This window comes from Muscardinus avellanarius (genome assembly GCF_963383645.1).
Source record: "Muscardinus avellanarius genome assembly, chromosome: 10".
NCBI lineage: Eukaryota > Metazoa > Chordata > Mammalia > Rodentia > Gliridae > Muscardinus > Muscardinus avellanarius.
This window is the reverse complement of record NC_137796.1, coordinates 30,081,384-30,105,395: the sequence shown is the minus strand read 5'-3', so window position 1 is coordinate 30,105,395 and position 24,012 is coordinate 30,081,384. Positions and strand designations below refer to the sequence as shown.

Below are 24,012 nucleotides of genomic sequence, written 5' to 3'. Positions count from 1 at the left end.
ATGGTTACTGTTCGGTGATAACCAAGATACTTCACAAAAATGATTAAAGTAATGAATAAATATAGTAAAGTTGTAAGATGCAAAAAGAACATATGACATTGGAAACATTTCTATACACTAACAACTATGCAGAAGAAATTCAAGAGAACAATTACATTTACATTATCTAAAGAAATATAAAATACTTAGAAATACATGTAATCCAGAAGGTATAATATCTGTACATTGAAAACTATAAAATAGTGGTGAAAGAAACACAAGAAGATGCAAATTGAAAGATATCCCATGTTCTTGGACTGGAAGAATTAATGTTGCTATAATGTTTACATCACTAAAAGGGATCTACTGGTTCTATTAAATCCCTGTCCAAATTACAGTGACATTCTCATGAAAATAGAAAAATATACAATTCATATAAAACTACAAAAAGCCAAAATATAGGCGATCATGAACAAAATTAATAAACTGGAAGTATCACACTATTTGATTTCAAACCACATTACAAAGCAATAGTAATTAAAACAGCATGGATTTTAATATTAATATTATATTCATATTATTAATATTAATCAATAGAATATTATAGAGAACTTGGTAAAGAGCCCAGAAATGTATAGTTAACTAATTTTTGACAAAGGTACCAGGAAAATGTAATGTAAAAAAATAGTCATTTCAATAAATGGTGTTGAGGAGGCAAAATTTCTACATGCATAAGAACTAAATGGTATTTTTATGTCATACCATATAAAAGTCAGCTAAAATGGATTAAAAATTTAAATGTAAGGCCAGGAACTGAAACTACTAGAAGAAAATAGGAGGAAAAAAAAACATGATACTTGCCTAGGCAAATGACTTTTTGTCTTTGACTCCCAAAGTGCAGATAGCATAAATGAAAAATAGATAAATGAGGTCATAGTTAACTAACTAAAAAGTTTCTTCACAACAACAACAAAAATAACACTGTGTAGAGACAACCTACAGATTGAGAGAAAACATTTTCAATCTATATTTTTGATAAGTGATTATTAAACAAAATATATAAGGAGTTCCAACAACTCAACAGCAAGAAAACAAAAAGGAAGCAAATTAAAAAAATAGAAAGGAATCTGAATAGACATTTCCTACGAGAAGACATAAATGGGAAACATATGTGTTAAAAAAATGCTCAGCATCACTAGGAATTAGAAAAATGCAAATTAAAATCTCAGTGAGAAGCCAGGCATGGTGCTGCATTCTTATAATACCAATACTTGAGAGGGTGAGATAGGAACATCATAGGTTCAAGGCCATCATCAGCAACTTAGTGAGACCCTATTTTAAAATCAGTAATAAAAGCTGGGCATGGTGGGGCATGCTTGTAATCCCAGCATTTGGGAGATTGGGACCAGAGGATCGTGGTTCGCAGACAGCCTCAGCTATTTAGTGAGGCCCTCTGCAGCTTAGTGAGACCCTGTTTCAAAATAAAGAATAAAAAATAGGGCAGCGGGTGTAGCTTGGAGTTAGAATGCCCCTGGGTTCCATCCCCAGACCCCCCCCCCCAAAAAAAAATCAGTAATGAAAAGGGCTGGGGCCCTGGTGAATGCCCCCGGGGTTCAATCTCCAGTCACACACACACACACACACACACACACACACACACACACACACCACAGTAGAATAACATTCCACACTAGTTAGAATAGCTTTTATCAAAGAATTAAAGAATTTAAAAAATAAGTGTTGACAAGAATGAACTAAAAGAGAACACTTTCATATTGTTGGTATGAATGAAAACAATGTGGAGGATGCTTTACAAGCTAAAAATAGGACTAGCATGTGATCTAGCAAACCCATGTATTGGTATTTACTCAAATATTTAAAACCAGTTTGTTAAACAGGGGCCTACATCATGTTCATTGCAACACTAGTCACAGTAGTCAGGTTGGAATCAACCTAAAAGTTTATTAGCAGAAAAATGGATAAGGTAAATATATATATGAAATATACATCTAATGGAATATTATTTTGTCCTTAGAAAAGAAGTTTTATCATTTGTGGCAATGTGAATAAAAATGAAGAACATTTTGCAAAGTAAAATAAGTCCAGCACAAGCCGGGAGTGGTGGCGCATGCTTGTAATTCCAGCGCTTGGGAGGCTGAGACAGGAGGATCGCACAGGTTTGAAGCCAGCCTCAGCTACTTAGTGAGGCTTTCAGCAACTTAGTGAGACACTGTTTCCAAATAAAATATAAAATAGGTCTGGGAGTATAGCCTGGAGGTAGAAAGCCCCTGGGTTCCACCCCCAGTACCACCAATAAATAAATAAATAAATAAAATCCAGGCACAGAAAAACAAACATTACATTTTCTCACTTATGTGGGGAATCAAAAACAACTGAATGAGGCCGGGTGTGGTGGTGCATGCTTGTAATCCCCACACTCGGCAGGCAGAGACAGGAGGATCACGCAGGTTTGAGACCCTGTTTCCAAATAAAAAGTATAAAAATGGGTCTGGGAGTGTAGCCCGGAGGTAGAAGGGTTTCCAGGAACCCCAGTACCACCAAAACAAAAACAAAAACAAAAGCAACTGAATGATAAAGAGTAAAATGTTGTGGTTATATAAGTGAAGGAAAGAGAAATATGGTAAAAGCTTAAAATGTCAGAAAGTCTTTTTCTTTTCTTTTTGAGTTCTACTGACATTGTGTAAATGTAGTTAATAACAGATTATTGCATATTAACATTTTTTAAGAGTAAAAATTTTAAATCTCAGTATAAAAGTAGAAGTTATCTGAGGGTTTGATACATTAATTAGCTTGAAGTAATTATTCTAAAACAATTATTCATAAATATTTTATACCAAATGAATTTATACAAATATATTTTATTGGTTAGGGGCTAACTGGGTGATGTGTGCATGCATGTCTACACAAGTTGTTTAACCCATTATGATGTATTAATACAATTCACCAATAAAAAATTTTAAAATATATATTTTATTTACTTACTATTTAAAATGTTATATAAATGCTTGCTGTGTTTCTCTCTTTCACTCTCTTACTCTCACAATATTCCATTGCACTCTACTTATCATAAAATTTCTTACCTGCAGCTGCTCAAATGTAAGTGTAAGTGCAGAAAGCAAAAGAATAAAAGGTGTAAGCCAGGCATGGTGGTGCATTTGGGAGGCTGAGACAGGTGGATCGTTGTTCAAGGACAGCCTCAGCTACTTAGTGAGTCCCTTTGCAACTCAGTGAGATCCTGTTGCAAAATAAAGAATAATTTTTTTAAAAAAGGTCTGGGTATAGCTTGGAGGGAGGTAGAATGCTCCCTGGGTTCAATCCCCAGTACTGAAAAAAAAAAAAGTATAAAAGAGGTAAATCAAAAGAGACTTAAGAGACTTTCCCTGAGGTGAGCTCATGTATCCCTAGCCTCACACTATGCATACAGCCTTGGGTAAATGTTGGAATGACCTGTGATAGAACCAGGTCTGATCCTCAGCTTGCCACAAAGAAAGCCAGACCTCAGGGCACAACAAAATAGATAAAAATAAGCACAGACATCACCACACCTCCAAGCCTGCACCTCCTAGGTGCCCTTCTTTTGGCCTTCTTGGTCCTGGATAATCCTCATAATCCTATCCCTGAATCCTACTCTTTCCTTAGCATAACTAGTTAACAAACTACTTTAGAATTAACTATGACCTTGAAAATTTTAAAAGACCCATCTTTAAATCCTCATTTATAGTCTCACATACCACCATAATGTTAGGGAAAGAGCCCTCTGCTAGGGCCTACCTCATATCTCCTATTTCTGGACAGATCAGCATCTGTAGCTTTGTTTCCACCTCCAGCATCTGTAGCTTTGTTAAGAATTTTGTTTGGAACTAGAATCTAGCCTGCTTATGTTTGTAACAGAACACAGGGCCACGAAATTAAGAGCCTTTAACCAATGGCAAGGAGGCATTAGTAGATAAATACACAGCTCCCTTGTGCCTTAGACAGGATAACACAGGGTGATGTGGTCTGCTCCTTTGTCAGAGCTCTCAACTCCAGTTGTCCACCAGGGTCATGTACAGGGCAGTGCCTCATTGATTAGCTTCCATCTCTTTTCCTTGACATTTTCTTATCTCTATATTAGTGATTTCTGGGATCAGCTTTGTTACCACCAATGTCATAAAGAGCTAATTTATTAATGTTTGGAGGTGATATGGTTGAGTAATGATGGTTGTAATCCCAGAAGTGGATAAATCCATTGCATTGGATTTATTTGGGTAGTACTGGTAGGTCTGTAGGATGTGGTTAGACAAGGTGACCCCTGGGGATGTGACCTTGGGATTTATACATATATGGTTCCTCCTCCTCCTGATTGCTCTCCCTTGCTTCAGGCTCCATGATGTGAAGATAGCCCATATGCTCTCCCTCTGCCATGCCTCATGTCTAGCTTCACATGGACTGAGCCCAAACTGTAAGAAAATAAATCTTCTAAGTTATGTGGTAAGAGCTTTAGATTATGGTTACACAAATGCTGACAGATATAAACTTCCAGAATAACAAGTCACTTTTGGGTCCTTTCCTCAGAGTCTGCTGCCAGTAGATGCCAAAATAGCACAGCGTCCCTCCCCAGGTCATATGGACAATAGGACACTGTGCCCCTCCAGACCTTATGCTGACCTGAAGTGATTTCAACATTTGTCAATGCTGGGAGATGTTTGGTGTAACACTGGAGCTGGTGGGTCACAGTCCCTCTCCCATCCAACCTCTAGACTCACCTCTGTGTCCACGGGCCACAATCACAGATGGGATACCAAACATTAAATCTGCAATCAAGTCCAGGAACCGATCTTTTTTTCTGGCGGGATCGTCTGTCCCTCCTAAATACTTCTCAATGGCCACTGGAGTCAGCTCCTCAGAGATGTTCTGAAATGCAGTAAGGAAGTGACCACCCAGTGTACAGAGCAGCTCCATCCTGTTAAGCAGGTTTCATGGGTTGTGACCCTCTTGAGCCCTATGCATTTCGTGGTGAAGTAGATGAGCAGAAAAAATGGGAACAGAAATCCAGATCCATTTTGTTTCTTTCCTGCCCTTGAATTACTCTGTGATTTAAGGCAAGCCTCAGCCCTTCTTTGATTCTTAACTAGTTTCCATGATTCCTTAGACTCTTACCACAATGGGGTAGGATTTCCACAAGAGTGAGGCGGCCGTCTTCTCATCCAGTTTGCCTTCAGAGAGCGGGTAGCCCATTAGCTGTTAAAAATTGGTGAGCATTTGTGAGTCATCAGGAAGTAACAGGAGGAGCTAAACAGGCAAACAAACCAAATTCTTACAGAATGAAGGAACCTTTCTGGGCCTTGACATACATAGGTCTTTCATAAGTTTGAAAGACATCAACAAAACAAATGGACTTAAATACAGAAACTAAAAGGGTGTAAGGTGAACTGCTTAAGCATATGTCTTTATTAAATTAGGAAACATGATATCTATCCAGGCAGTGAGAGAACACATAGGCTATATAGACCCAGTTAGCATTGAAGTTGAGGCACAGGACATAGGGCACAGACCAGACATCACAGACTCAGATGACCGAGGAAGCCAAAAATCCACTATCATGGCTTTAGTCCTTTGACAGGATATCTGAAATTCTCCTGATGTGAGAACTGTCAAACACTTTGAATATAATAAACTTATATCATGTCTATACACAGAGACTTGACCGGACTCTAGCCTGGCTCTATCAGCTTAAAGACATGTCCCTGGGTGAATCAATACCTCCTAAAATGCCTGCCTGAGAAAGCTCAGTAATTTCAGGTAAAACTACCTCTTCTCCAATCAAAATGTAATAATGAGTAGAAAGGCCATTGGACTGATTCTTAGAGCAGTTACTTTATTGTGTGGAACTGGGGCTGGGACACACGGACATTCTACTACTGAAATAACCCTCAGCCCTATTTTATATTTTATTATGAAACAGGATCTCACTAGGTTTCTGAGAGTCAGGGTAAGTTGCTGAGGGCCTAGCTAATTTACAGAGGCTTCCCTGAATCTGTGATCCTCTTGTCGCAGCCTCCCAAGTACTGGGATTACAGTACTTTCTAAACAGCTTTCCACCTGTGCCACCGCCTTTTCTTGGCATATACATGCATGACAAACGCATGTATGATTGGCAAAAATGCTTCACAGAAGCAAGCCTTGAGAAGGAAGCGTTATCTCTGGCAAAAATACTCCTTGCTCTTAGAATTCTATACTAATAAGCTCCAATGATGCAAAACAGGATCCCAAGAATTATGACTGTGGAAGAAGTTGAGTCCGTGAAAGATAAATTTCCTAGTAAAATGTATGAGCCCTCAGACTTTTTCTGCCTTACTCAAAGTAGTTAGTAATCTAGGTGCTGTGAAAGAATTTAGGTAGAGGAGGGGATGCAAAGTTCCTCCCTATTTTGACCTTCATTCTAATCATTAAAATAGAGCCAAGGGCTAGGAGGAATCTTGACCTTTGCACCTAGTAATAGCATTGCCTGGAGACAGGGCGACACCACCTGGTTAAAATAGTTATGACAGAACAAAAGACAGATATAATAAAAACTTCATGTGTTTTTTGGGCCCTGTCTGCTAAAATATATTTTAAGTGTTTAATAGGGTGAAACGTTCAGACAGCAGATGGTATTGCAGACAAAATCCGGCAGACATTCATCAAAATCCTCTAAATCATCATAAATGTACACAACACAGATTTCCCTACGCCAACTATATGTATGAAAGCTGGAATCTCCGACTTCGTCCCCATTCAGCTCAAAGGAGGTTGCTAGATAGAGAAGGACATTGGACTAAGCCCTAGGAATAAAAGGTTACGAAAGGGTTAAAGAAAACTCTTAAAAACTTAGTTTTGTCTTGTTTAGGGTTGGTGATTTACATGTATATGTCACTATTGTTTTTTGGTGTTTACACTTTTCTAATAGGGAATCACGGGGAAATAGGGAAATATAAAAAATATTGTGTCTAAAATAAAGTGGTCAGTTGCACGCAAGAGGAGGCAATTGTCCATGTCAATCATTTCAGATTTTTCCCGGAGAGGAATCTCCACTTTTAGCACCGTAAACAGAAATTTAAAGGAGTTTATTTCATAAAAAGGGAAAAATCGCTGTAGAGAAGTCTCTGCAGAACTACAACTGAAGCCTTTGCCCACCTTTCTGAGAATCTCGGTCCCGAGCGGACTCAGTGCCCGGATTTATTGTACCCAAAACTGAGAAAGCCGTCGCACACCTGCACAGGCCCTTTCATCCTGGGCATTTCAGGAATTTTAATGTGAAGACAGTCAAAAAATTATTTAAGAAGATGGATTCCCTGGATTGTACCACCCAGCTGATAGTTGTGCTATCCTGAAGAAATTTTTCAAGAAAATGTCAACTGATGCCAATGAGGATGTCTTCCCTGGACTCAGAACAGATGTGAAAGAACTCATTGGCCAGATGATGGAGGGAAGATTGTTGAATATGTGGTACATCTGTCTAAGGAACCCTTACATTCTCACCATTGGAAGGATCCAGCCAAACTCTTGCTTATTGATTCCCACAATATAGGGGACAGTGTTGAAATTCTTTTCAGCTAGAATCTCTTCAGGTGTCTTCAGCAGGACTACTCCATCAATTACGGTGCCAAGGAAAGGATAGCTCTAGGGAAGAGAGAAGCATAGTGTCTATATTTACCCTATATCAGGTACCACCCATATTTCCACCTCTGCCTGTGTGATAGCTTAGCCATCTGATAGGCCCCTGTGGTTGTGGACAGTGGCCACAGAATCTCAGTGCTTATCAAGGGGACTATGTTTGTGAGATACGAGGACTTTGAGGAGCTGGTGGTGAGAAGAAGATGGCATATAAATATATATTTAAGTAGTAGCTTTTTTACATATACACAAAATAATAGGTTTTAATAATATTGTATATAGTACAGTAAAATATATAATATATCATAATATAATTCTATACAGAATATCATAATATATAATATACTGAATATGATAATTTATATAAAACAATAGTAGATTTGATATACACATGCATATGTATTACATATATGTAAATATTCATGATAGTTATGTCTGTAAAGTCAAAATGAATAATGAATTAGCAAATACTAACCATTATTCCAAAGGAAATTCTAGAGATAGGGCTCTTTGAGCTTAGAGATGCTAAGTTCTCATCACCCTTATTTTATGCAATATAGATTTTTTACAAAAAAATAGCTGCATGTACTATTTATTCAGTATAAAACACAAGCTGAAGACAGCATAAAATTTTCCAGAACCTGTATAATATATCTGTAAATTTCTTTGGCTTCTGTTTGAGAACCATGCTGTCCACTGTGCATTTAAAAAATCCATCACCTCATGAATCCAAAAGTGTAGCTGCTTTTCACCTCTTCCACAGCTGTATCACACACTATCAATGTTATATTAGGACTTTCAAGAATGGCCTCACCTGCAGATAGGCAAATCTCTTCCCTTTTGCATGTATACTATTGTAACTTCATTAATGGGGAACTTTTAGCCACAGCCCCACAAACCAAGAATGAATGAAGCTTAGCTAACACTTGTATTTTCTTTATAAGCATATCCAGCCTTCTGTTTTTAGGAAAAGTAAACTCAATTCATCATTATGCTTGACAAACATTTTAAAAAGACATATCACTCAGAAAATAAAAAAAAAACTGCAAAATTTCAAAAAATAAACCAAAAGGATACTTGTTACTATGAGAGATGAGGCAAAATACTCAGATATTTCATTGGTGAAACTCAAAGATTATATGTCTTAATTCAACTCAGGATTCTCATATCTCTGCATATATATTGCAAATGTCTCTAATCATGACACAATAAGAAAATAAAGCCACGAATATAGAATCTTTGATTAATGACAGTTAACCATGTCTATCTATATTTAAACTGGAGCTCCTTTACATATATGATTAGCTTTGTGGAAATACTGAGCTCACCACTCAAGGTGCCTAAATGGAGATTTAATCTATATTTGAGATGAATAAAAGATCTATAAGGGACAAATACAACTCCCATAGGCTATCAATATAGAGGAGAATCTGATGCAACTAGTGCTCCCTTAGAAGGGTATGCAGTTCAGAGAGGGTTTCCCAGCAAGAACAGCAGCTCATATAAAGAAAAAATTCTCACAGGCCATGTGGAGCAGGTACGTTTGCCATCATCAGAGGACCCTGGGCACTAACACTATTGACCAATAAAGTAAAGGCTGGGAATGTCCAAGCAGTGGGAAGGGCACCAGTAAAGGATCACAGTTATCACTGTGCAGGTCTAATTCTAGGATCCCCATAGATTCCTGGGTTAAAGAAATGCCTTTTGGAAAAGACAAGAAATATGGTCAGGAGGTGGGGCTTGCTTTCTGACAAGATCTAGTGCATCACTTGCACTCAAGTATGTTTTGAAGAACAAGATCAGTGGTGGAAAGGGGTTTGTCTTGTAAGCAAGGACAGGCTTCTGTGAAGGAGATGACATCCTCTAACTTGTGTTTGGAAAGATAGTTCTGATGACATCATGGGGCATGAGAGTAGAGAGAGGAAGAAAAGAGACAAGAAATTAAAGTCCTAAAGATAGACAGTGAAGCCCCGGGCATTGCCTGGCTTGGGTATGAGAACTCGGAGCATCATTTTCTTCTCTCTTTTCATACCTCATACCTTGTCCATCTGCAAGTCCTGTGAACAATTGCTTCAATAATATCCAGACTCCATCACTTCCTGTTACCCTATTGCTATGGCCATGGTCTAGGATACCAGCACCCCTCACCTGTGTCCCTGTGTCTCTGTGGGGCTCTGGCCTCCCAGCTACTCTCTCTGCTCCTGCCCTGCCTTTTACCTACTGAGTGATCACACATTGCAGTGAGATGGACCCTTGCGCAACCTGAAATCACAGCAGTGCTCAGCTCAGAGCCCTCTGACATCTCATTCTCCAAACTAATCACAATCAAAGTACATCCACTGGGAATCCCACTCTTCTATAATCTCCTCAGTTTCCAGCCTGCTTCTCCCTCTCTGCCTCCACTCCACACTCAGGGCCTCCTGTGTCAGGGTCTTTTCATGTACTATGCTCTCTGCCAGAAACACCCTGTACCCTTGCCTAACAGCTGGTTTTCTTCCATCCCTTGCTTCTAAAGTTTGACTCAAAGGTCAGCTGCTCCTAAAATCATCCCTGGACCCTACAATTCACAGTCAAACCACTGCCAATTATGTGATCATTTCATAATTTCTTTTATTCTTAACTCTGACCAATATCAAACACAACACATACTTGATTTGTTTTTCAATTTTATAATTGGAATGGAAGGCTCCTGGAAGGCAGGGACCCTTGCCTGTGTCATTGCTATTTCCCAGCTGCTAAATCAGATCTTTCCCCTGGTAAGTGCATCTTAATACTTGGCTAAATGTCTGAACAGATCCTGTTTTATTTTAAGAAGAGCTTTAGGGATGATCTAAGATCCCAGAGAAGGAGGAGAGAGGTAAGGATTATAAGGCACTGCACAGTTAATGTTCTTAGACCTTGGAAACTGTTGGCAGGTGGGAATGGAGGAAAGAAGAGATGGGAGGACACTGTTGAAGATGCCTTAGGGCTGAAGAAGGTGGTGTCCTCAAGGACTTAGATCCTAGGTTTTCTCTCTGTATAGATATAGACACAGTGACCTCCTCCAAGAAGACTCCTGAGTCACTTAGCAATTTTTTTTTCTGCATCCAACGGTATTCTAGAGAAGTATCATCCCAAAGGAAATGTAAATGAAAAAAAAGTATTATAAGTCCAGGGGACTCAGAGTCACTGAATAGGAGCACAGCACTGGAAGTCAGGACAGTGGGTTGCAGTCCTATCTCTGATCCTTATGGTTTTTCCATTACCCTGGTGAGTTACCTCCCTTTCTTTGTCTCAAAAATATACACAAAAGAAGTGTCTATGTTTCCACAATGGAAAATTATTTCATTCATAGTTCATTGGAGCTTAAAGTCCTTACCTCTCTGGGGTCTCCAAGTAAATCGAGGCTAAACAAATTCTGTGAAAACAAAAGCAGAGGATGTTGTGAGAGAGCTGGCTTGGGTAAAACCAATGCTTTCATCTGTGCTCCAAGGTATCAGGTTATCCTTTGGATCTCTCCCAGCGGCCTCAGCTCAATAGAATATTGCAGGGGATGCACTAGGCATGGGCACAGGTGGAGCTGTAGGATGAAAGAGAGGAAGGTCCCAGAAAGGGCAGGACAGATCTGAGAACCAGTGTCATGGTGGCTGGAGCTCTGGGAAGGATGACTGCCATTTGTCTGTGCGCCTTCTGCTTGATCCTTTCTCTGTACTTTTTATTCATGGCTGCAACACCCCATGAGGAAATTATAAATGAGATAACAGCATTGGCAGGGATTTGGCTGCTCAAAAGGAGATGAAGAAGGAGGTGGGATGGATCTGCAGAGGACATGGACCCTGCCCATTCCATTCCCCTCTTTCCCACACCCACCTCATAGGTTAAGGTATCTAAATGTATCTAAGAAGAGCTTTAGGGATGATCTAAGATCATGACCATAGTGCTCTATGTAGTTGAAAATAGAGGTTAGTGCAAGAATGGATACAAATCATGGCAGCTCAACAGTTTACACCAACATTATTGCTGCAGTTTTTGAGGTAGCCATTAAATAAGTGAATGGAATATAAGTCTAGAGGGCTGTTGACTTTAACCTTCCCATGAGATGGATCTGCTTCAGAAAGAAGCCAACTAAGAAGAATGGAAAGCTGAGGGACAAAGATAGGTAGGTTCTCAATGACATCTTTAGGGCACATTGACCTAGCCATGCCCAACCTATATGTTCTTGACCTTTCTACTTATCTGAAGATTCTGTACAATGCATGTTACTATTTCATTCAGCCACCTTGAAGTGACTTTTCTCATGTTCATTATAAAACCCTGACTCACACAAGCTCACTGAAACCCATTCCAGCTCAGTGCTTTCTTTGCTTTGTGTTCCTCAACATTATAGTGATTACATTACCTACAAATACACAGTCAACCTGTATGCTTGTATTCCTCAACACTGTAGCAAATGCAATTTTACCTATATTTAACCAGTTCTACCACTAGCGATCCTTCCACAATCTCCATTACAAGTTGTAGAAGTACCAGTCAAGGTTTCAAGTGATCATTGAGTTCACACTCATACCATCCCTCAATAAGGAAATAGTTCCCATTGGCTCTCTATGCCATATTCCATGAATGTTTGCAACATATACTTTTGATATCATAATACCATATGGCCATTCATCAATCCTCAAATGGCATATTCCTTGAAGAGCACTCCTGCTTGATATAAATAACGAGTATCCTCTTTGTATTTCCACCACACTTAACCAACTAAAAATTTGGCCATGTTTCTCTTTAGATAGTTCTTTTGGGCAGGTACTATGTTTAATTTATACCTGTATCACTGCCCCTGACACCACCCATCCATAAACTTAGCTTGGATAGAATAACTGATGGATGGAGAGTAATACTAGTACTTATTGGTTTGCCGTATGGATACATGGGTTAATGAATGAAATGATATCCACTTGGCCATGGATTATTATTGTTTGGGAAGGACTGAAAAATGGAATGTAGATATATGCTGATTAAGTGAATCACAGATAATTGGCATATTGATATTAGATGAATAAAAACTAAAGGGTGGATTTATTCTGGATTAATGAAACTATATTAATGGATGGAAGGATGGATGGATGGATGAACAAATTATAGATGAATGGGCAGGTACATGTGTGGCAATGCTAGAATCCTAATTGAGGCATTCTCAGAAAATCTTGGAAACTGAGCTACTATTATTTTAGTTATTAAGATTCTAAATCAACCAAAATAAATTAAGATACCTTAATGAAAAATTATGCACTTAACATTCTTATCCTGAAATTCAGATTGTTAGTTACTTGTGAACATATGGAATGTATAATTTATTAAAACATTATAAAATTAATAACAACATTTTACACTTTGAAAAGTTGGGGATTATTACGCAATTTCATTTTGTTATTTTTGAATATTTTTTGATCTTTGAGATATTTCACAAGATAAAATTTAAAAAATTGAATTTCTAATTTGGACCAGGAGTCTGAATATGCTTCTGAGAGTTGAGAAACTCAGGAAAGTTATTCCTGAGTGGGAGGACAAATGAGTCAATGAATCCTGAGGCCATCAGAATAGTGGTACCTACCATTTTCAGGGTGGTCTCCAAGAGCTCGTCCTCTGTCTTCTGGCGCAGGCAGTGAACCATGACTGCCGAAGTGGTGGTTTTACATCCAGCAGTAACAGCAATTTTCTGCAGAGAGCACAGAAATGTCTCTTCCCTCCATCAGTGTGGACAGAGGCTTACTTTACCACAGCCATCATGGGAAGGCAGCAGGATATGGCTGAAAATACTCTAGACCATCAGGTGTGGGTTTTAGTTCTTGCAGTGTTGCCTCTATTATTGACTGGAGGTGTGACATGAGCCAGTACAGAGTATCTGCATTTCTCTTATTACTATTAAAATTGGCACAATGTTCATCACAACAACAAAAAATAAATTAATAAACACATTTGGCACAATATTCTCTCAGTTTAATGCCTTGAGAGGTTTTAAACTGCCATTAGAATTGGCAGGCAAGAAGTTGAAATCCAGAATTGCAGTGTCTGGTTTCAAATCTATATTCTTCCCTTATTAGCTGTTTGGCCATGGATAAAGTACTGCATCTTTTTGTGCCTTAGGTTTTCCATTTATGAATAAAGGTAATGACTGTAGTAATCTAATAAGAGGGATTAATGTGTGTGAAGTGGTAAGCTGTGTACTATTTTCCTACATTGAACTTGTACAGAATTGCAGGAGCCCTAGATAAGACAATTTCCAGGAAGACACTTCAGAAAGTGTGGAGTGTAATTTATTTTATTTTATTTATTATTATTATTTTTTATTGAACAAGGGACTGTTTTTTATTGAACAAATTTGGTTTATATTTAAGCTATGCTTGGTGCCCTCTCCCCACACCCCCATTATCCCTTCACCCCTCCCACTAATGATTTTCCAAGGTAACCATGCCACATTCATAATTTTACACATATTCGGATGTAGACCCTCATTAAACAAGTTCAGCATTTCTCTTCTCCTATCCTTCCATTCTAACTTTGCTGATATTTCCCCTCCATTATCTGGAGTCCCACTAGTATCCTCTATGTTCCCTAGTTTGGACATATTAAAGGAAACATATGTATCTTCTCCTTCTGTGCTTGGCTGATCTCACTTAACATAATGCTCTCCAGGACTTTCCATCTTCTTGCAAATGATATGATTTTGTTCTTCTTTATGGCTGTACAGAGAACTACAGCAACTTATGCATATAAGTTCATAGCAGCACAATTCGTAATAGCCAAAATATGGAACCAACCCAGGCCTCCATCAACTGATGAATGGATTGCAAAACTTTGGGAAATACACACGATGGAATTATATTCAGCCACAGAGTGTGATTTAAATGTGAGCTTTAATAGTAGAGCCCAGCTCACCCATTCTCACCTCAGTGATCCTTTGTGCATTTCTGCCAAATCTCACTACAGAAAATAACAACAACAACAACAACAACAACAACAACAACAACAACGCAGGATTATGAGAGAGCAGAGGAGCATTTACAGAAACCATACAAGGTAAGACCTACCTTAGCCAGGGACTTGACATCCTTAATTAATAGGGCAGCAGTGAGGACCACAGCACTCTCAGAAATGGCTTTGTGGAAGAGGTTCTTGGCCAGGGGAGATAACACCTGCCAAGGAGTGGAGATGAGGAAAGTTCAAGCTCACAGGGAGGGGTTAGCACTCACACGTTCTTTCAGGCTCTCTCAACTTGTTCTTATGTGATGCCCTCTCCTCTGAGGATTCTGGCACCTCAGGGACATGACGTCTTCCCATCTGTCCTATTCTCCTTCCTAGGATCCCCCTGGAGCCAAGATTTCCCAAGAGATTCTCAGCCTCAGTGGGATGAAACCAGAGCAGAGAGCTGGGGACAGAACAGACAGTGCATGGCACAAGCTCACCATGACCATCACAACTGCTGCAAGACAGATGGGCTTTCCTAGCCACAAATCCTGTTTCACAATTTCTATTACTCAGAATTTATCCTAAAAACAATGATCACAGAGGCCCATAAATTGTCCAAGAATGCACATAGTGTTCTTAACATAAAAAACTGAATACAACTCAGGGTAGTTTCTAAAATTATGAAATTTGATAACTGCATAAATTTTTATTATTACAATAGAATAATATACAATTATGAAAGCTAATATTATATAAGAACTTTTCATATTAAGGGAAATATTTATGTTATACTATCATGTTATGTAAGACTTTTAATATTTGTTTTGGTAAATAATAAAAATCAACCAAGATAGATGATAGAAAGTGAGAGTATTGATTGATAGATGATAGATACAGAAAGATAGAGATAGAGGTTGAGAGCAATTGAATGGATGAGTAGACAAATAGAAAAAAATATTGGGAAAATAAAGAAATACATGTCAACAAGTCATTGTCAGCTATTTTTAAGAGTATATATATCTTTCTCTGAGTACTCAACTATAACATCAGTATACATTTGAAAAATACAGTCATCATCCAACCCTCTGCTCAACTCTGAGATAGCTAGAAGTTTTCTTTGCTTCCCCAAACCTTCTATATCTGCCCTCAGAGTCCCCTCAGTCCCATTCTCCACAGCAGCAAGACATCTCATTCTCCTAGGTTGGCTGTGATCCATGTCCCTTGCTCACCCCCCTATCATTTTCCATCCTTGCTTCCTGTTAGACAACTGCCTCAGTCCATCTCACCCTCAACCCCAGAAACTGTTGTCCACCAAGTCATGAAGAAACCATCATAAAAACTCTGAGGAAGCCCTGCCTTCTCCTGATTATTATCTGCTCAAGTGGGATGAGTCCTAATGTTAAAATTCTTAGGAAGGAGAAAAAGAACTCAGTATATAGAGAAGAGGAGGAGGAAGGTCACTGCTACAGGCTGAATTGGAGATGCGTATGGCTCCAGGAAATTAAGCTAAAGCGTGAGATTCCTAGAGACCAAAAGAGCTTGGGCCTCAGCTCTCAACAATTTGATGCTTTACTGTAAAAAGAGTCCTCCATAAATTCTGGTCCTGTAAGCAAAGGTGCTGGTGGCTGGACTGGAGGTTCTCTAAGAAATTCCATCAGAGGCTATATCAAGCTGGGCATGGGTTCCAGGAACACTTACAAGAACAGAAACACTTTGGCCTCCTGCTGACTCTCCAAAGATGGTCACAGAGCCTGGGTTCCCTCCAAAGTTGGCGATGTTGTCCTGCACCCAGTGAAGGGCAGCCACCTGATCCAAGTGACCCCAGTTTCCCCTGCTGTGCTCATCCCCTGTGCTGCAAAAGAACATGATGGGGTTGGGACGGAGATCTCACTGCTGGGCTCTTAAGGCCACAGATGCACAAGGATTTTTGGTGAGCCTTTCACACAAGCCTGGGCTCCATGTCTCTGACACAGGGGTCTCCAGCTTCCTCTCATCCCTGCAGCACTGCTCTGTGGGGGAGCTTTACATAATTCTTCCAGCAGCGAGGTAGTGAGCATCTGGTATACACTTAACTGTGGAGTAAGAGTCAGGGCACATCAGGAACAAAAGAGACAAAACCTCTGACTACACTCACCTCATGAAAGACCAGACATGACCCTATGACTGTAAAAAACTGGGTAAAAATGAGGACAGAGTAGAATAGTGGTGTGATATTTCAGATATCATAAGCAGGGAATACTCTTTCAGGCAGTGGCATTTTGTAGAGACCTGTATGAAATCAGTACAGGGTCTTGTACATGTCCAAAGAATGGAATTGCAGTTAGGAGAAGCAGCAGGTGCAAAGGCCCAGGATCAAGGGAACAGAGAGTGAATACAGCTGGTGCAAGAGGCAGCTGGAGAGGATGCTGTGGATCTTAGCAAGGACATCTACATCACAGTAAATGAAAATGACTGGAGAGCCCTCTGCAGATGCAGGATATGACTCAACCTATGTATTACATGATCACTCTGTCTACTGTGTGGAAAATCCATCACATAAATGTCTCAGGTGTATAAATAAGTGATTATTACAATAATAGAGGACGGAGACATGGAGCTGTGACATTGGTGGAAGCCTGGGTGGGTGAGAAGCAGTTGCAATCTTAGCATTTTGTAAAACTAATGCCAACAAGATTTGCAGACCCACTTGCTGTGTTTGTGAGAACAAATGGAGAATCCAGGTTGCCCTCAGGCAAGCATCCTGAACAGTCAGAAGGACAGAGCTGCCAGCAGCAGTGCAGCAGCCTCATGGGAAAGCAGGAGAACCTTGGCCAGGGCAGGAACAGGGTGCATTAGGAACTCAGTCTGTCCCTGAGAAGTGGGGGATGCCCTGTACACAGCAGGGTAGACAGGAGCAGGCAGGAAAAGTTGGACACCTGGGATTCAAAGGAGAGGTGGGAGTTATGAACAGAGAGCTCTGTAAGTGCCACTGGGGTCATTCAGGGAATTAGAAGGAAAGAGAGGGAGGGATGGAGGGAGGGAGGGAAAGAGGGAGGGAGGAAGGGAGTGAGTGAGGGAGTGAGGGAGGAAAGAGATGGACATAGAGATATTGAGAGAGACTCCCAGAGTATCCAGGCTAGTGGAAGAAAGGCCAACAAAGGTCCTAAATGGAGTCATTGAGAGGTAGAAGGTGGCTGGGGGCTAGAGAAAGGAAGCAGTTCAGGGAGGCTGGGTGGTTGGCTGTGGTTGCTGAGAGATCAAATGGATATGCTGTGCCAAATGCAGATGGAGCTCATTCGTGGCTTCTTCAAGAACAGCTTGTTGGCATAACATGCTGAAAACTAGCCTGCACAAGCATTCACTGAGCTCCTTATCTAGAACATGATATGCTTTTTCCTTCCTCAGGAGATGTGTAACATTAGCTGCTTTGATCATGCTAACTGGCAACATAGCAGTATATTGGAGCAGCAGAGGTGAAAACAGGATGATATTTTAGAAACAGTAACATGAGGTCCAGGCCTTACAGAATGAATAGGAACTGACATATAGAGGAGGCATTCCAGGCAGAGGGAAGAGAGTGTGCAAACACTCAAGCAATTTGACAGTATGACTGGTGAATGGGGGAGGTAGGTGAGGTCCAATAATGAAGGAACTAGATACATTCTTAAGTACCTTAAGAAACTCTGAGATGAGGAATAGCATGCCTAAGCTGGGCCTGGCACTTTTTTCTTGGGTGGTTGCTAAATTATAGCTGTTGTTTTTCCCTAAGGGCTCATGTGCTAGAGCGTTGGTCCCTAATGAATGTGGTAATATTAAAAGGTGGTAGGATTTATACAAAGTGAGGCTTAGTGGGGTGTGATTAAATCATTGGGAGTAGTGCACTCAGAAAAGATTAGCAGAGAGCCCATGGGATCCTGGTTAGTTCTGAAGAGAACAAGTTGCTAAAAAGGAAGTAATACTCATCCTCTATTCTTTTTTTTTTTTCAAAAAAATTTTTTTTGCTTTTATTTATTTATTTAATTTTTTATTGGTGCACTGTATTCATACATCATAGTGTGATACAAAAAAAAACTTTTGTAGACATACATACACACATCGCCAGTCAACCCCCTATCCGATCCCCACCCCAATTTCCTCCCCATCCCTCCTTCCCATGCTTGGCTTAGTGGTTGACATCTAGTATTATAGCAATTTATCCAAAATTAAAACTGATAATCTCACATAACAGTTTCATTTGTCTGATACCAAGCTTTTGATAATTTTAGCATTCTGTCTCAAAATGTGATGTGATCTCTCCTATAAACTGCAGATTCCCCATCTGTCTGCCTGTTTTGATATAGCTGAGTGGCCCTCACTTGATGGTGATCAGATGAAAACATCCAACATGGGATTGAATTAATAAATTTCTCCTCTTTAGAATTCTCTGACCTCAGGAAGTTGGTTATATCAACAGAAAATACAGTGATATCAGTGCTAATGTGCAAAGAGGAGAATCTGATACTTTACCTGAAGAATCCCCAGATGCCCAGGCGGTACTGAATGGTCACCACCACCACATTTTCATGGGCAGCAAGGGCCAGCCCATCATAGGTGGATGCCCCACCTACCACCAAACCACCTCCATGGATCCACACCATCACCTGTAAAAAAAAACAAAAAAACCCCACATGACCATACTGTTTGTGGAAAGTTGACTTGGGAAGGACTTGAGTTTTTCTGCTTTGGTTGTCTACATCTTGTCTGTGAATTAAGAAGTCCATCAGCCAAAGCCCACCAGAGCCCAGCAAGGTGTCAATAGGCAGTTTCTCTCCTCTCCCAGCTGAGGCCTAGGCCACCTTGTCTCCTCAGCCTATGTGCCATGGGGTCTGAAAGCTGAGAATATTGTCATGAGAACATGAAACACTTCATAGGCAGAACATTCAACCAGCTAGAACAATAATGGGGCTGTGCTTACATTTTAGCTTCCTTGCAGAGAACTACTTAATGGGGAAATATTTATTATTATTATTATTATTATTATTATTATTATTATTATTATTGGTGGTACTGGGGTTTCTGGAAGCCCTTCTACTTCCAGGCTACACTCCCAGATCTATTTTATTTTTGGAAACAGGGTCTCTTAAACCAGTGTGGCTGGCTTCGAACCTGCGCGAACCTCCTGTCTCCACCTCCCAAGCGCGGGGATTAGAAGCGTGCACCACCATGCCTGGCGCCTTAATGGGGAATTAAACTTCTGTTTTACCCATAAAAAAGGACAGTAAAACACTTCCAAACCTAAGAACCTACCCAAGTCAAGAGAACAATGAGAGTGAGTCTGAGTCAGAATACCTAGATAGATAGAATCTCGAGGGGAATGTTTTTTTTCTTGAAGGACACTTCTGGAAATTGGGGCAAGTTAGTCTAACTGTAGAAAGCTACTTCCTTGGATACACACAAAGTTTCATGGGATGCTAGTCATACAATTGAATAATGAAAACTAAGAGAGTGATATTATACAGATGATGCTGGCCTAATCTATGAAACTTCCCTCCCAGTGGTACCTGGTTGGGAACAGAGCACTATAGAGAGGGGAAGAACTCATCCAACTGACCGCGACTGGGCAAAGTTTGTGAGAGATTGAGTTACAACTTTCTGGTGAACACCATGGATACAATGAGAAATGGATGTGTGATCAGCCCATTCCATTGCTGCTGGATTGTTTACTTTTTGGGAGAGTATATGTCTAGCCAATCTCCATTGGGCCTTCTACTTAAACACATTTCCATAAACATTACGTCTCATCACTCCTTACCCTGTGTCCAGGTGTCTTCTTTGGTCTCTTGTTTACCTATCCCACTACCTTTGCATAACCTATTTCACTGACTGGCCTGTACATAGTACAACTTCCAAGTGCAGAAATAATTATGTCAGGAGTCACACATGACCCCCAAGGATGCAATTTGCTATCGTGCCTCTTTCTACTTTCTCCAAAACCTAAACGGGACCCAATCTCTGAAGCCCACCCCCACATCTAACTTCTCCAGGAAGATTTATTCAGATAACCTCCTCTGAGAGTCCACTATGTGCTAGAGACTGTGACAAGACTGGAATATCAGAATAGATATTATAATGCATAATTCATGGTGTTTGTATTTAAAGAGCCATATAGTAGAAAGAAAATGAGAATGGGTAAAATAATGTAAGGAGATAGATAATAAGAAACAAGTATAAATGATGTTAGGTATGCACCAAGAACATAAGCACAAAAATATTCTATCAATACAGAAAGTAGTAATATCATGCCGTTTAAGCTGGGCGTGGTGGCGCACGCTTGTAATCCCCGCGCTTGGGAGGCTGAGACAGGAAGATCTCGCAGGTTCGAAGCCAGCCTCAGCTGGCTTAAGAGACCCTGTTTCCAAATAAAATATAAAATAGGTCTGGGAGTGTAGCCCAGAGGTAGAAGGTCCCTGAGTTCCATCCCCAGTACCACCAAAAATAAAATAAAGTAATATCATTCCGTTTGATGGGAAAACTGGGTTGCTCACATGCCACCAAATCTTGTACCTAATAAGGGCTCAAACCAGGAATTGAACTACACAGATTTGTCCTAGAGTTCATTTGCTGAGCTACACTATCCCTGCAGCCCAGAGCCACAGCAGCAAGTCAACTGTTAGAGCAAGAGGAAGATCCTTTCATAGCTCTACCTGTGTTAAATCAGCGTTTGTTCTGTGTACACACACAGGAATGAGATAAAACTTGAGAGTCATCATTGAATACACACAATATCATAATTTCCATTTGAAGAAGCAGAAGCTGAAAGAAGTTAATACATTGCCCATGTCTCTCAGCCACACAAAGGCAGGACTAATATTTAAACCTAGACCATGTAGTTTTAGAATCCATGTCCATATTGCCTCCAGACTTCCAATTCTTTCTTTCTCAAGAGGTGGACTGAGTCAAGTTAATTTTGAGAGGACATTGAGAAGAGGGCTGATTATTGATGATATGCTGAAGGAGCTAGAATGCACCTGTGCTGACAGATGGCAAGGTCTTAGAAGGCAGGAGCTGTGTGGGATGGTAGTATGCATCTCCTGTCCATAACCCCAAGTTCAGATATGTACATGGGGGAACTCAGCACATGCTAGAAGAATAAATGAGTGAGAATGGATGAGGCAGCCTTTCCTCTTTCTTGTGCCTTCTGTTAGTGGGAGAATACTTGAAGGAAATTAAGATGTGCATTCCCAATTCATAGCCATCTGGGCTCCTGAGCCATCATAGTCCACCATATCCCTGGTCCAAGCTACCTCCATCCCCTTCCTATCTGCACCAGAAGATCCTGATGCAGTGCCAGAGCTCCACAGTCTTCACCACTGTTTCCCATGCTTACCGGCAGCCTGCTTCTCATGGTCAAGTCAGCAGGAGTGTAAATATTTAGGTAAAGGCAGTCTTCAGAAAACTTGAGGGGAATGTTTTCCTTTCTGTTGGTAAAGAGCTCTGAGAGGACTTGCCCTCCCACTGCATCTTGGGAACACCTGGGAGGGGAAAAAAAAGAGCTTTTGAAATTTAATATTCCATGAAAGACTTCTTCAACCAGATTATCTCAAATGCTGAACACTTTCCCTGCAGAAAGTTTGTGTTAGTGTGGGACAATCTCAGTAGAACATAGTTCTAGTCCTATCTCAGTCACTAATGTGCTGGGTGAGCATAGGTGAGTTTCTTTCCTGCTCTCAGGCCCAATTTGTCCTGTCTAAATGTGGGGAATGGTATCTCTAGGGATTTTCAACCATGGAATACTAAGACTCTATCTTCACCCTATGCCAGCCAGTCACTGTTGGCTCCCCTGAAAAAGAGGTCTCCAAGACATAACTTACAATGAAATTTGTAATAATATTTCTGGAGGAAAATCTAACAAAATATACATTATAGAATCAGAACTATCACTGCCTGAAAGCTATCCTGAAAAATCCATGGTTATGTGTAATAGTTTATATGTTCATCATTATGCTATTTATAATGACAAGAATATAAAAACAACTTAATGATCCAAAGCAAGAGATGATTAAATTTAATTACACTTAAATGGCCATTAATGCAGACATAAACTGTCACGGAGGGACATGTAAGTGTACAGAATGAAGTTGATGATGTACAAATCAATGAGCAAGATGGTTATTCTATTTGTATATATGATCTAATACATACAGAATTAGCAATAGATGAAATACTAGAATCCTGATATAAAATACTGATGGCTGTTTGCCTTGGCTAGTGGAACTGTACAGAATTTAATTTTTTACATTTGCTTCTCTTTATTTCCCAATTTTTTGTGATATGTATGTTTCAGACTTGCAATCAGGAAGTAAAAATGTTATATATTATTATTTGAAGAAAAGAAGGAAAAGAAGGCAACAGAAGTAGAATCCTGGAAACTCTCAGAAGTGCATTGTTGAAGATATGAATAAAGTCTGAATGGCCAGACCTCATTCATATATTTGTCTGAGGTACCTTGGAGTAGATGTGAGGTGAAATGGAAATTTGAGGCTTTTGCCAGCTTCCCAGAGTGACTGGGCACACCAATTCCTGCTCTGCCCATGACTAGGTATTTAGACACTTATGGTAGTTGAGAACTTGCCAAGTCAACCCTCCAATGAACCCACCACTCACCCAAACATACCTTCACATACCCCACTTCTCAACCACAAAAAGCTTCAAGTTAGAAGAGGTAAGAACACTACCTCTTATCTCAGAGGTATTTTTGCTAAACACTAACCATATTCATAATATTTTATTATATCATAATATATCATCATATTTTATTTATTACCTTGCATAATTTTAACCTCTCTAGTCCTCCAGGAATGTAAGTTCATAAAGAGGGGTATCTTTGTTTTGTTCATTAATGCAGTCTAAGAACTGAGAACATGGCTGACACAGAATAGATACTCAAAAATCTGTGTTCAATATGGGACCCTAGAAATCTATGACAGCCCCAGAATGTCTTTAAAGTTCTGTGAGATTCTTGAGTTTCCAGAACAAATTAGAGTAAATTGGAGAATTGCCTTGACTCCTTCTTGCATCTGCCTGTAACAAACCTCCTCACTGACAGAGGCCACTCCCAGACCCCTGACTTACATAGGAGGGTAGGAGGTGGCATTCTTCACGTAGCTCCATGGCTCTGCAGGCTGTGGTGGAGTGAATCTCAGGGATCCAAGAGGAGGCTTGGCAAAAGGGATGCCCAGGAAAACGGCCACAGGCTGTGCAGATCCTGCTAAGCTGACGAACTTCCCCAGCACTTTGCCATGCACAGTGTCCACCACAGGTGGTGAGGATGGGTTTCCTGCTGGACATGGAGATAAAATGAGGACATCAGAGGGGAAAGGTGATGCTTTCTAGGCGTGTGACCTTGAGTAGGTCTCTAAGACTTCTTCTTATGTATAATGACGATGAATACAACAGTCCTTCTTAACTCTGAAG

General features: G+C 40.1%; 1 protein-coding gene across 2 annotated transcripts in view; it reads right to left on the bottom strand.

Annotated features, from left to right (window-relative positions):
• The window catches only part of LOC308269221 (liver carboxylesterase 1), a gene marked incomplete at both ends in the record, with an annotated part of 36,171 nt that overhangs the window by 7,868 nt on the left and 4,291 nt on the right, over positions 1–24,012 (bottom strand). Inside the window, 10 exons of one of the 2 annotated variants that reach the window (XM_080704475.1) lie at positions 4,746–4,893; positions 5,140–5,220; positions 7,501–7,641; positions 10,994–11,032; positions 13,226–13,330; positions 14,703–14,807; positions 16,279–16,432; positions 19,066–19,199; positions 21,926–22,070; positions 23,671–23,878. In XM_080704475.1, the coding sequence (XP_080560601.1) occupies positions 4,746–4,893; positions 5,140–5,220; positions 7,501–7,641; positions 10,994–11,032; positions 13,226–13,330; positions 14,703–14,807; positions 16,279–16,432; positions 19,066–19,199; positions 21,926–22,070; positions 23,671–23,878 (1,260 nt within the window). The remainder of the gene's footprint in view (positions 1–4,745; positions 4,894–5,139; positions 5,221–7,500; positions 7,642–10,993; positions 11,033–13,225; positions 13,331–14,702; positions 14,808–16,278; positions 16,433–19,065; positions 19,200–21,925; positions 22,071–23,670; positions 23,879–24,012) is intronic. The other variant, XM_080704476.1, reaches the window with a different exon arrangement.